This window comes from Chiloscyllium punctatum, chromosome 8 (assembly GCF_047496795.1).
Source record: "Chiloscyllium punctatum isolate Juve2018m chromosome 8, sChiPun1.3, whole genome shotgun sequence".
Lineage (NCBI taxonomy): Eukaryota > Metazoa > Chordata > Chondrichthyes > Orectolobiformes > Hemiscylliidae > Chiloscyllium > Chiloscyllium punctatum.
Window position 1 is genome coordinate 60,777,745 of NC_092746.1, and position 13,285 is coordinate 60,791,029.

The 13,285-nt window shown below is 38.1% G+C and overlaps 1 protein-coding gene across 1 annotated transcript in view; it reads right to left on the minus strand.

The window, feature by feature from the left end:
• Positions 1–567: 567 nt before the first annotated feature.
• The window catches only part of LOC140480589 (receptor activity-modifying protein 3-like), a 49,715-nt gene continuing 36,997 nt past the window's right edge, over positions 568–13,285 (minus strand). The window contains exon 4 of the mRNA XM_072575644.1: positions 568–5,150. Within this exon, the coding sequence (XP_072431745.1) occupies positions 4,895–5,150 (256 nt within the window). The 3' untranslated portion in view covers positions 568–4,894. The remainder of the gene's footprint in view (positions 5,151–13,285) is intronic.

Below are 13,285 nucleotides of genomic sequence, written 5' to 3' on the forward strand. Positions count from 1 at the left end.
GCACAGTGGTTAGCGCTGCTGCCTCACAGCGCCAGAGATCCGGGTTCAATTCCCGCCTCAGGCGACTGACTGTGTGGAGTTTGCACGTTCTCCCCGTGTCTGCGTGGGTTTCCTCCGGGTGCTCCGGTTTCCTCCCACACTCCAAAGATGTGCAGGCAAGGTGAAGTGGCCATGCTAAATTGCCCGTAGTGTTAGGTAAGGGGTAGATGTAGATGTAGGGGTATGGGTGGGTTACGCTTCGGCGGGGCGGTGTGGACTTGTTGGGCCGAAGGGCCTGTTTCCACACTGTAAGTAATCTAAGTAATCTAATCTAATCTAATCTAATCTCCAAATATTGACCCAAGCTTCCGCATTACTAAACCATTAACGTTACCACTGTGTCACCCTAACAATTGTGCAAATAGTGTAAACAATGCATTAGTACACCTATCTCAACGTGAAAGCTAGATATTGCTTCTAATTATAGAGTTACACATTTATAAAAATGGATCTCCAGTAAAAAAAAGCTTGAATGAAAAATGCACAATTTTCTACACATTTTGCAATAATTCACATTTTATTCCAAAAGTCAGTTTTTAAATAATACAAAGCTGGACAAAGCTAAAACTGGACATTTTCCACTTGATTAGCCTACATAGCTTATGCAGTATTTGGAAACATTGAAAATTCAAGATGCACAGCATCCCCATCCACATTTCTAAGCTTTCTTATTAATTTCAAAATATCAGGACTCATTTTTGACCATAAATGTTTCATAACAATCATATGTAGCTATGTTTCAAGCCTTTGTAAAGTTCTAACATGTTATGACCTTGAATGTAATGTGCACTGGAGCATAATGTAGATTTTACCACCCACAGGAGTAACGTGTATTGGAGCATAACATACTTAAACAACTGCAGGCTGTTTATGTGCACTAGATGCAATATGCCTCAAGACTACAGCTTTAAAAGTAATGTGCTGTCAATTAAAAGCAAAACAGACATTTTCAAGCACTGCAAAGTCAATCATAGCATGTAATATTCCTGTTGTTTTTGAGGTGAACAGAGGTAGATTCAAAAGCAAAAGTAAGAAAATATCATCAGCAATCTCTGGCTTTACAAACCAGAACTGATATATGATCATATCCGTGTTCACAGACCAGTCAGTTCCCTAAGAAATCGCTATAGTGACTCAGCAGGTCTGGCAGCATCTGTGGGAAGAAAGCAGATATAATGCTATAATTCCATCAGTTCTGATGAACAGTCACCAGTTAACTCTGTTTTCTTCCCACAGATGATGCCAGACCTGCTGGGTTTCTCCAGCAATTTCTGGTTTTGTTTCAAATCTCCAGCATCCACTGTTCTTTGTTTTATTTAAATCTGTTGCTTAATATTGATTGAGGCTGGTAGACCTTCTTCCAGTGGTTTGGTGGGTAAATGTATTATATGGTAAGGAGCATAAATGTGCCGGATTTGAATCTGTGCCTGGGCGGAGTTAACTGGCTTCAAATATTGCATAAATGTCAATGACCCTACTGGCAGAGAGCTTAGAAGTGTAAAAATTTTCCACTGTGGCCATTACTAGTTACTGTTGGTAAATAAGTCTGAATGATCATCAGGTAAGGCGAGGTTGGCTGTGATACACCCATTGATCAACTTGTCTGCTCTGTTGTCTCAGTTTGGATATGAAGAAAGACCACTTGAACAAGACCACCGGAGAGCTGATGACACCTGTGGGACCATACCCCAACCAGATTTGCTACTTTCAAATGAAAAATATATCAGAAAAGTTTGATACTAATAGATTGAGCATGAAGTAATAACTATGTGAGCAAGTGTAACACAGTGATAGAGTTTGTTGGAATGCAAACGGATTAGCCCAGCTTTCTAATAGTCAACTTTGGGTGGAGATTTGCATAATTCTGAGGTCACAGCCTTTCCAACTTCTTTTATTTAAATTGCCCAAAACATGGAAGGGCAGCGAGTACTAGTGCTTAACTAATTATTTCAGTCAATATCTGATTAGTGGTTTTATGGAAGTTTTTTCAAGCCTATATTCACAGGTTCTGTATTGGGTGACCCTAACACCCCCACCTCAAAGCAGATCTTTCTTTTGATTTGGTTTCATATAATTCTTCATAATCTAAAAGATTATATGCATTTTATCCTGCTTCCATCTTTAGGATTATGATAGTGTGTATTAAATTTCTAATTTACAAAGACGCAGGGATCAAAGTACAACAGTACTTAAGTGATAGGTGTTGTTCATATTTTGGAAAAATAAAACAGCAATTTCCCAATCTCTGAAATCATCAACAATTATCAAGCACAGACTAAACATTTCCAGACAAAAATGTAAATAGGATTCTTAGGCATGCCTTCTCTAACGTTGATAGAGGCCGAGAATTATGTCTTATAATAGGGATGGAGAAGAGGACACAATGAAAGACGGAAAATAAATAAATAAAGACTTGTAGGACACTCCACCAATTACTCTGAATGAAATCTCAGTTACAAAATGTGTCATTGTCAGAATCCCTTATGCCAAGGTGAAAATAGGTAACTTTGAACCAGTTAAAATACTTTGCTCTTATTTGAATCAGAATGGAGCACTGTATTATAGTGGTTGTCCCACATGATGTGGAAGAACTTGATACAGAAAACCAACACTAAAAGACATATTAGTTCATTCTGTATAGCAGTAATGCATTTTATATTGCTGTTTTTAATAAAATTTCAAAATAGACTAATTTGTTACAAATGCTTAAGGGCTCCTATTTCAATATGCACCAAATAAAGTTTAAATAAAAATTATTCTGGACTAAATATCTATTATCATTAAATAAACTTTATTGGTAATTTCTGTACATATAACGTTTTCAAAGAAGGGTGCCTATGGGAACCTGAATCTCAGAGACAAAAGCACAAAAGCCTTTAACCTGCCCTCACCCAAGTCAGATCAGTGGGGAATTCAAATGAAATATAGTTCATATATGTTCACATTCAGAAGTAAATGTATTTTTTGCCATAACAGACAACATTTATGCTTCAGGTGTTTAAAAAATTAGAACATAAATATGTCTTTAAATTGGAGTTTGAAGTGTTATAAAAGGCAATGAATTCTGTCACTCGCTGGATGTATCTTCAACTTTGACACCCATGTTAATGACACCAAAATCCTTAGCTCTTCTAAGGATTCCAACGTAACCCTGGTTGGAAGTGGAATATGCAAGATGGCTGAAAATTAGATCAAGTCCTATGCATTCTGGGTTCTAAACTTTTGCTGTTGTTTCCTCTAGTCTTTTTGGAGAGTGGAACAATGATTTGACAGGAGTACAACCTGAGTCCAGCAGTACATTGAAGTGTTCCTGCTTCCAGGCTGAGCAGATCCTAAGGCTGTTATGTCTCATCTAAATACACTCTGTAATAGAAATTGGGTAGCCTGGTTTATGAGAAATCTTATCCTTGTTTACAAAGGTCCTATCTGATTTTTATCAGCAAATGTAATTACAGATGAAAAAATGCATCCTGAGCAGCTTAAATGCTTTCCAGAACCATTTAAATTATGTAACCACTTTTTGACCATGCTAGTAAAACCACTTGAAAATACCCTTGAAGGTCAGACACAAGACAAGTTTTTTTTTATATTAATGTGCACATACAGTCATGCAAAAACAAAAGCTAAGGAGCCATGCATTTGAACAAATCACCAACATGGACCAAACAAAGATAGAGGAACATTGTCTCTGACCCAGTAGACTACGCGCAGCTCAGTGACAGAATCTACTGGCAATACAATTTAGATGACATTACCAAGATCACTAGCCCATGCTTTTCAGGGCAGGGGGTACAAAAAAAGCCCTACAAGCTATCTTGACAATGGCTGAACATGTTAAATGGGATGCTGTGCAGTCAAGTGCAGTCTTGGTGTCAGGAATTTACCAAGAGGTATACCTTAGCTTTAAACATTGTGTGAAAGTCATCAGTTTAAAATATACAAAACAGGTTTATGTCATTTCAGGCAGACAACAGAACACAATAAAGCCACATTCACTTCTACACATTATAGCAATCACAAATTGCAGTAAAACTGTTGTATTCTGACCATTGTTCATTTTGTGGTTATAATTATTTATTTTGCTATGTCTAAGACTAAGATTGTAATAGAAGAATGTTGGTTGTATCACAATCGTAATTTTTCTTCTGTCCAAAATAAAGTGGAATGAGATGAGCAGCATATTTAGTTTAAGTCATAATAGAGAGCTTAGGAAATGCAGGGCTGTTGTCAGTTCCCGTACCACTCCTGATTAAAGCACAGTCAACCATTTCCGTTCATTCTTCTCCTTCTCTGAGAAGCACTTTCAACATCCTTCCTGGAGTTTGCTCCACACCCTCCAACTCTGAGAAATCTCTTAAAGTGAAATTGGGCACATTTATTTTCAGTAAGTGCTGATCTCTTCTTCACATGATTGTCTTCAATGTTGTCTCATCTCACTTTTACATAGCTGGCTTTATAATTTACTGTCATGTAGATTTGGGTAGTTAACAGTATAGTTTCCAATGTTGGCTCATGAATATAACTAGTTATCCAGTAAAGTGTGAGTTTGATAAAAGTAATTTAGGTTTTTGAGCCCTATGAGTTTGTAACAGTTTAATTATCACCACTTGAGTCTATACGATCAACTTTTTTGTTATTGAGCAAATCAGGACACTGTTTCTTTCCTAAGAGGGTCCAAAACTTTAACCCACCTCTCTTGCAGCTGTATATTCTGAGAGAATCACTGGTTATCCTCTTCCAACTGAAGACGATGAGCAACAATCTAAACATTATCAGTGGAATCGACTCAATCACATTAAGGTAGAGTGATTGTAAAGTAGTAGTTTGTACTCTTGTCCAACATGCACTTTTAAATCTACATCAATACATCATTCCTTTTACTACACCATACCACGATTGCTATCATTATTATGGTTAGTAAAATTGGCACTGTGATGAGGGCAATGAGAATCTTGTCAGGAGGGTCCTGGAACATTAGCATCTCCAAAGTACAGTTTGAAAAAAAATGTTTATGGATATTAATAAGATAGTTTTCCACTTGTGGATTTGGCCAGAAGCAGGAAATCCCTTCTACGACGCTTTCTGCACAGTATGAGAAAGTACTGTAATAGCTGTGAAAAGATATACAAAAGCAGAATTAATTAACACATACTTTGCGAATAATTGATACTGCACAAAAGAGCTTATTTTTTTCATTACATAACTTACTGAACCAGCTAAGTCTGTACAAATAAAAAGAAAAACTTACTGAGATAGATTATCATTTACAGGTCAGGAGGGCAGTGCCGAGTTGGAGGCTTGGGACTGGGATAGTATGGAGGGGAGGGGAAATGAGGAAACTGGTGAAATCCAAATTGATCCATGTGGTTGCAGGGTCCCAAGGCAGAATATGAGGTGTTCTTCCTCCAGGCGTCAGGTAGTAAGGGTTTGGCAATGGAGGAGGCAGAGGACCAGCATGTCCTTGGCAGAGTGGGAGGGCAAGTTGAAGTGTTCAGCCACAGGGCGGTGGGGTTGGTTGGTGCAGGTGTCCTAGAGATGTTCTCTGAAATGATCCGCAAGTTGGCATCCTATCTCCCCAATGTACAGGAGTACACGTTGGGTGCAACAGATACAGTAGATGACATTGGTGGAGGTACAGGTAAATTTCTATCAGATGCAGAAGGATCTTTTGAGGCCTTGGACGGAGGTGAGGGGGGAGGTGTGGGTGCAGCTTTTGCACTTCCTGTGGTGGCAGGTGAAGGTGCTGTGAGTGGGATGTGGGCTGGTTGGGGGGCATGGATCTGATGTGGGAGTCGTGAAGGAATGGTCTCTCGGAACACTGATAGGGGTGGGGAAGCAAATATATCTCTGATGGTGGGGCCCATTTGTAGATGACCGAAGTGGCGGAGGATGATATGATGTATATGGAGATTGATGAGTTGGAAGGTGAGGATCAGGAGGTTCTGTCCTTGTTGCATTGGGAGTGATGGGGTTCAAGGGTAGAGGTACGGGAAGTGGATGAGGTGTGCTGGAGGGCATCACCGACCATGTGTGAAGAGAAATTGTGATCTCAGAAGAAGGAGGCCACCTGAGATTTTCTAAGGTGGAATTGGTCATCCTGGGAACAGAACTGGCGGAAACGGAGGAATTAGGAATAAGGGATGGTGTTTTTACAGGAGGTAGGGTGGGAGTAGGTGTAGTTTAGGTAGCTGTGGGAGTGAGTGGGCTTGTAGTAGATGTCCGTGGTTAGTCGGTCGCCAGAGATGAAGATGGAGAGATCCAGGAAGGGGAAGGAGGTGTTCGAGATGGTCCAGGTGAATTTGAGGTCAGGGCAAAAGGTGTTAGTGAGTTTGATGAACTGTTCAACCTCCTCGTAGGAGCACGAGGTAGCATCGATACAGAGCAAAGAAAGAAATAAAGATTCTGTATCTCAGTGCAAGCAGCACTCACAACAAAACATCAGCAATTGATAGCAGAAATAAAAATATATATAACTTGACAGCCATTTCAGAGACATGCTTACAAGGTAACCAAGATTAATATCCAAATATTCAGGTATATTTCACATTTTGAAAGGATAGAAAATGAGGAAAAAGTGATGCGGTTAATGAAGAATTACACCATTTCAGTAGCAAAATGACTTTAGTTCAAAAGATCAAGATGTACAGTTTAGGTAAAGGCAAGTAATTGCAAAGGCAACAATCCATTAGTAGGAGTAGTTTATAGGCTCCATCACATTAGCTACAGTGTAGGATGGAGTATATAGATGAAGTAATGAGAGGTTGCAAGAAAGATACTGCAACAATTATGGTAATTTTAACATATTGCCTGCACAAATCAGATTGGCAAAAGTAGCCTGGAAAATATGTGTTGATAGAATGTATTCAGACAATTTCTTAGAGCAGCACATTAAATAATATCTAGAGAGGAGGCTATTTTAACCATGGTAATGTGCATTGAGATATGGTTAAATAATAATCTCTTAATAAAGGAGCCCCTACACAACAGTGATTAGAACATGATAGAATTTCACATCAATACATTACAAGAGTATGAAGACAGAGTTGGATAAAATGAACTAGTAATAAGTTAGAAAGACAATAGTAAAACAGTGGGGCAGACATTCAAGGCAATATTTCATAAGTCTCAACAAAATTATGTTCCACTGAGAAAAAAGCTCCATGGTACATTCTAGGTAAATTAAGGTGATATCAAATTGGAAAAAAAAACACGCAATACTGTCAAAGTTAGCAATAGGTATGGAGATTGCTTGAATTTTAGAAACCAGTAAATAATGACCAAAGTATGGACTAAATTACAGTATGAGAGAAATCTAGCAAGAAATATTAAAAAAAAGAAAGAGTTTCTACAAGTATTTGAGAATTATGACAACAATTAATGTGTATTGATAATGGTGCCTTGAGACTGGACAATTAATAATGAGAAACAAGGAAATAGTAATGGTATGAAAAATTGTCTCCATCTTCACCGTAGAAAATATAAAAACATCCAAGTATGCTTGAAAATCAGGAAATAACAGAGAGGGAGGAACTTAAAACAATCGTAATCACCAGGGAAAAGATACTGGGGAAGCTATTAGGAATAAAGGTTATACCCTGGACCTTATGGTTTGCATTCTAAAGTCTTCAAAAAAGTGATCTTAGTCAGATTAGTCAGTACATTAGTTGTAAGCTTCCGAATTCCTGAGGTTCTTGAAAGATCCACATGGATTGGAAAAATTAGAAGAGAAAACATCTATTCAAGAAGTGATGGAAGCAGAATGCAAAAACTACAGGCCAGTTAGCGTAAAATCTTCTATAGGGAAAATGCAATTCCTCATTATTAAGTGGTAATAGTAGGACAATCAGAAAATCATAACATGATCAAGCAATGCAAACAGGTTTCTGTGAAAGCAAGATCATGTTTGGCTAATCAGTAAGATTTCTTAAAGGAAGTAACAAAGTGAGCTGGGATAAAGGGGGTTCCTGCAACTGGATCATTAAGTTTCCAAAAAGGCATTTGATAAAGTGCTACATCAAGGACAATGAGACTGAACCTCATGGTGTAGAGTGCAATGTCTCTGATTTGTGCTTCTCTATGGTGTTCAATGTATTCCCAAATTTATTTTTAGATGTCCTTTGGTGCACTCCATGTATTGCACTCCATGCTTCCTTATTTTAATTCCATCACCTCGCAGACCTCATCACTCACTTTTCATTATTGGCAGCATCACTCAGCACACTTAGCTGTCTGTAGTGCAGTAACATCAATTACAATTGTCTGTAAGGAATGCCACAAGCAATTGTAATTGTTATATTATTTTACAAAAGCACACTGCCTGTTATAGCATATAATGTTCAGAGATAATTGCAATGTGTGTCGTCATGTCATTGAAAAATGGACAATTGTCTGATGTTCCATGAACAATGCCACTTTCAACTGGACAATAAAGTTGCAATAATTTGGATCAATATTTAAACACTAGTTGTCCCAGCATGTGCTATACTCACTGCCTGCATTAACTTATTACTCATCAGAGGCTGACAGTTGATATAGAGCTTATCAATACAGATAGGAAAGCCTGGTGTTTGATGACTCTACCCCTGTCAGAGAACTTCTTCTTTGTTCTTCCTGACCCCTCCCACCCACCTTCCTACTTGCTTAAAATATCTTTTATCTCCCTTCCTCTTTCGTTCTGATTAAACATGATTGACCTGAAATATTAAGCCTGCATCTCTACATAAATACTGTTTCACCTGTTGAGTTCTTTTACATTATTTTTGTCACTTCTTCAGATTTTCAATTCTGCAGGCTAAGTGTTCTGCTTTTGTATTAACATCTGATTCCCAAGTTAGTGGATATCAGTTGTAGCAGCAAAAATGGCTGTACAAACCATAATCGCCAAGCTAGGAAGAGAAAAAAAATCTCAGCACTTGGACTTAAGAAGCCTGATACTTTAAGAGACATAAATAGAGGCTAGCACCCAAGGGCACAGCTTTAGAATGAAGGGACAACCCTTTAGAACTGAGATGAGGAAGAATTTCTTCATTTCAGAAGGTGGTGAATCTGTGGAACTAATTGTTGCAGAATGCTGTGGAGGTCAAGTCATTGAGCGTATTTAAGGTAGCGATAGATAGGCTCTTGATTAGTAAGGAGATCAAGGTTTTCGGGGAGAAGGTAGGAGAATGGGGTGCGAAACATAGCAGCCATGATCAAATGGTGGAGCACTCATAATTGGCCAAAAAGCCTAATTCTGCTTCTATATCTTATGGTCTTAAGTTCCTGTATGTTTTGCTAACCACCCTATCAATATGCCCTGTCAATCTCAAAGACTGTCATCTGGATAAAGTTGTTAAACTTCTGAGGTGGACATAATAGATTCCCTGGCAGTATTTTGAAGAAGAGCAGAGGAATTCTACCTACTTTTTCCTCAATCAGCACCTGATCATTACTACATTGTCTGTGGGAAATGGGCAAACAAGCTTCCTATATTACAGCAGCAATTGCAATTCAAAAGTACTTCTTTAGCTGAAAGGATTTCTTATTCCACGGTCATAGAAATTGTAATGTCTTCTGTACCTTTACACAGCCAAATGGAACAAACAATTTTGGGCATTGTTCAGCTGATCTAGTGCTTACTACTTCTTGGATATTAACAACAGTATGAAATGGCTGCCAATTATCTTCACCCTATTGCATTGCAAATGCTTCAAAAAGTATTTGATTGTTTGTAAACTTCTTTGAGAGATCCTAAGTTCACAAAAGGCAATATAAATGTAATGTACTCCTTCATCATGATGTATACAGCAACTTGGATGGTATCCATCAGACTATGCAAGCAGTTGTTTTCTTGACGTTCTCTGACACTGCTTGTTGCTCACCATCAGTATTACCTGCTTAAGCGCACCATCTGTACTTGTTGACGCTGTACTGGCGTTTGTAAATAAGATGATGGAAATACAATTTCTCAAAAGACTATTTTTCTCTGGGACACTGGAAACAAATAGACTGTTCTACCAGACCAACACACAGCACCAGGAAGCTTGTTCAAATATGCTGCAAGAAATGGTCTGAAATAACATTTCTGTCATTGTGTGTATCCATGTATGAGAAAGTGAAACACAAAAACTGAGCTTCGGATAATATTTTCTGTATGTTATGGGAAGGTTTTCAATTTCATTTTCCTTAATTTCTTCATGTTCATAGAGACAAGCCTGTTCAGATAGCCTTCCCAAAGACAGTCACATGCTCCCAACTTGAACATTCACCTCCAGATCAAGTGTATTTTGTTCATTATTTGCCATCTTGTATCTAAATGCATGTCCAACATATTACTGATGAATGGCAGATATTTTACAATCGTGGGAGAGAAAATATGAAATGAAACAGATGGAAAGCCATGTTAGGCAAATTAAGGGAGGTGACTAAAATTTGGATAAAATGGGTAGCTTTGCCAAAGTGTTTAAGAAAGAATTCATGGTAGGATGAAGCGGTTGAAAGGAAGTAGTACAGATATAGAACTAGTTTGAAAAGCATACTACATGATACATCTGTATTATACTGCTGTACTGCCATGAATTCATAAGATTCAGAATGCACAGTTACGTGAAGCCTTTGGAGACACATGCCAGGCAACACCTTCTGAAGATAAACCTCGAGACTTGGCATTTGTCCTCAACTCACAGTTTTTCATTGACATTTGAGGTTATAAAAGATTCGTATTCAAAAGCAGTATTAGGCATTCAAATATTTTTGTCTTATAAAGATGTACTTCCTACAGCAACCATTTTCTACTCCATTTTATACATCAAGGTCTTAACTAAATATGCAATTGTATGCTCAGGAAGCCGTGAATTATGGGGAAATCTTCACACCTCTTTTTTTTTCAGTTCCATAGGCAAGGAGAGGTTTCTGCAAAACTGAGATTTTTGTTAAATTAACAACTTAAATTTTTGTTTTTTTCAAAAAAATTCACCATTTGGTGAATAAGTCATGAAAGAAAAAGTCTTTACAGGAGACCTTTTTATATAACAGATTCCGTAAATGCATTTGCTACTGAGTTGCATCCTTTAAAAGAAATACGCAATCTGTTTCCTTTTTTATAAAGTCCACTTTAGTCTATGATCTGCAGCGGTATTTTTCATTTTACAACAGATGTGTTAATAACTATGAATGTAATTTTACATGAAAAGAAACTTAATCATCTGAACCAGTCCTTCAAAATTTCACCCTTGTTCATACTTCGTGTTGTATACAGGCAGGGCAGAAGTTAGACCTCTCATTGAATATAAGATCCCAGTTCTGCAGTTCAGGTAGAAATGGTGATATGGTACAAATCTGCCTAATGTCTCAATACACCAACATTACACTAAAACAATATTCTAGCATTCTAAGATTTGAAGCAAGTGTTTGAATTCAGAATAAGGTTTTATCACTCTTAAATTTCATTATTTTATTGTCAAACCTGTTAACACATGTGGATAAATTAAATCCTGATTATGTTAATAGCCACAGGTAAAGGATTTATGCAAACTGTTAATTCATTTCATAAAAAGTGTGCACATAGAAAATTTATTTTATTATATGCATGGCTTCTATATAACACACTTGGAGAAGTTGCACCTGGTTATGGGTGAAGAAATGTCTATACCACAAGGTTTGTGAGGCATCACAAATTGATTGGTATTAAATTAGCACCACCATTCAAAGGGGTGTTGGTCAAATCAGTTGGTGGATATGAGGAGAGGGAAAGTGTCAGACTGATACCAAGGGTGATTTTCTAAAATTACAGTTGAAGTATACCGGGTGAAAAAATCTGCAGAGTGCCAACTCACATGTAATTGGCAGAATATATTTTTCCAGGGTTTCAGGCACAAACCACCAAGGTTTACAAGTTCAGGAAGAAGTGTCATGATATAAATATCCCAGAGAAATCCCCATGCCACTAGAAACTCAAATCAAGTATTGGATTATCTCACGTGGCCACAAACTGATAATCTGAAGTTTATAGGCCCATCTCCAAAAGACACCCAGCCATCCAAAATGGTCTCTTTCACAAAATAGCTTAAAGACATTTCCTTCAGTAAGCTAGGCCACAATCCCCAATGGATCCCACTAGTACAATTTGATCAGTCAATACACCTGGGGCAAAAGTAGATAAGCAACAAAATGTGTATAGGGATCACATTGCATGATTAGGCTGCACCGAGGCAGTACGTAAACCTCACTTAGCCATGCTCAATTATACAACAAAACATATAGCCAGATTAAGTTCACTGTTTGCGTAGCTTCATAGCTGTCAGATCTTGAGAGAGTTAACATGAATTTACCTAGGGTAATCTGAGCTACATAGAGGAAACCTTCACCTCTTAATGGGGAGATGTATTTGGACTGGTATGGAAAATGGAATTCATTTTACAAACACTTTTGACCTTTACAAACACAGGATTAGCACAGCAGAGCAGAATATGGGCTCCAGGATTTTGATTAGATTAGATTAGATTAGATTCTCTACAGTATGGAACAAGGCCCTTCAACCCAACAAGTGCACGTCAACCCTCCAATTTTTTCTTATATAACACCAGAGGCCTTGGTTCAGGAGGCTGACAGGAAGAGAGGTATTCACAGTAGGGGATAAGGAAACCTGAAAGACAAAGTCAGAGGAAATAGGTGCAGCTAACCTTATAGGTTAATGCCAACACAGTAACACTGAAGCAATGCTAGAAGAAGTTTAACGGCCTTACATGAGTGATAAAGGTCAGAAATGCATCTTCAAATGCCATACTCTTCAAACTACATCTATGAACAATCTAATCAATCACAACTGATCAAAACATCCAAAGCTTCACCTTACCTTCACACACTTAGCATATCCACAAGAATTACATTATATATTACTCCTCCCAGTTCATCAATTATACTACACCACACACTGGCATATATCTCTCTCTCCTGCAGAACAAGGTAGCACAGGAACAAAGACAAGTGGGAAAAACACTCAGTTACAAATCCTGCCTGGTGAAGGAGGTGACAATGTTCACCATCAATACAGCAACCGTGACTAAGCCATGAAAAGTGAGAAGGCTAAAAGCATGGAATTACGCTCCTACCTAAACCTCCTTCTCCCATGCCACATCCCTTTCATTGCATAATCTCTTTGGATTCCAAAGCTCAAGGTGTACACATGCAGCTCTTGCCAGCTTCCTACTTCTCACCACAACAAGTTTTCCTCTTGCACACCCAAGAACTGCAAACTGAACAGGTAGTG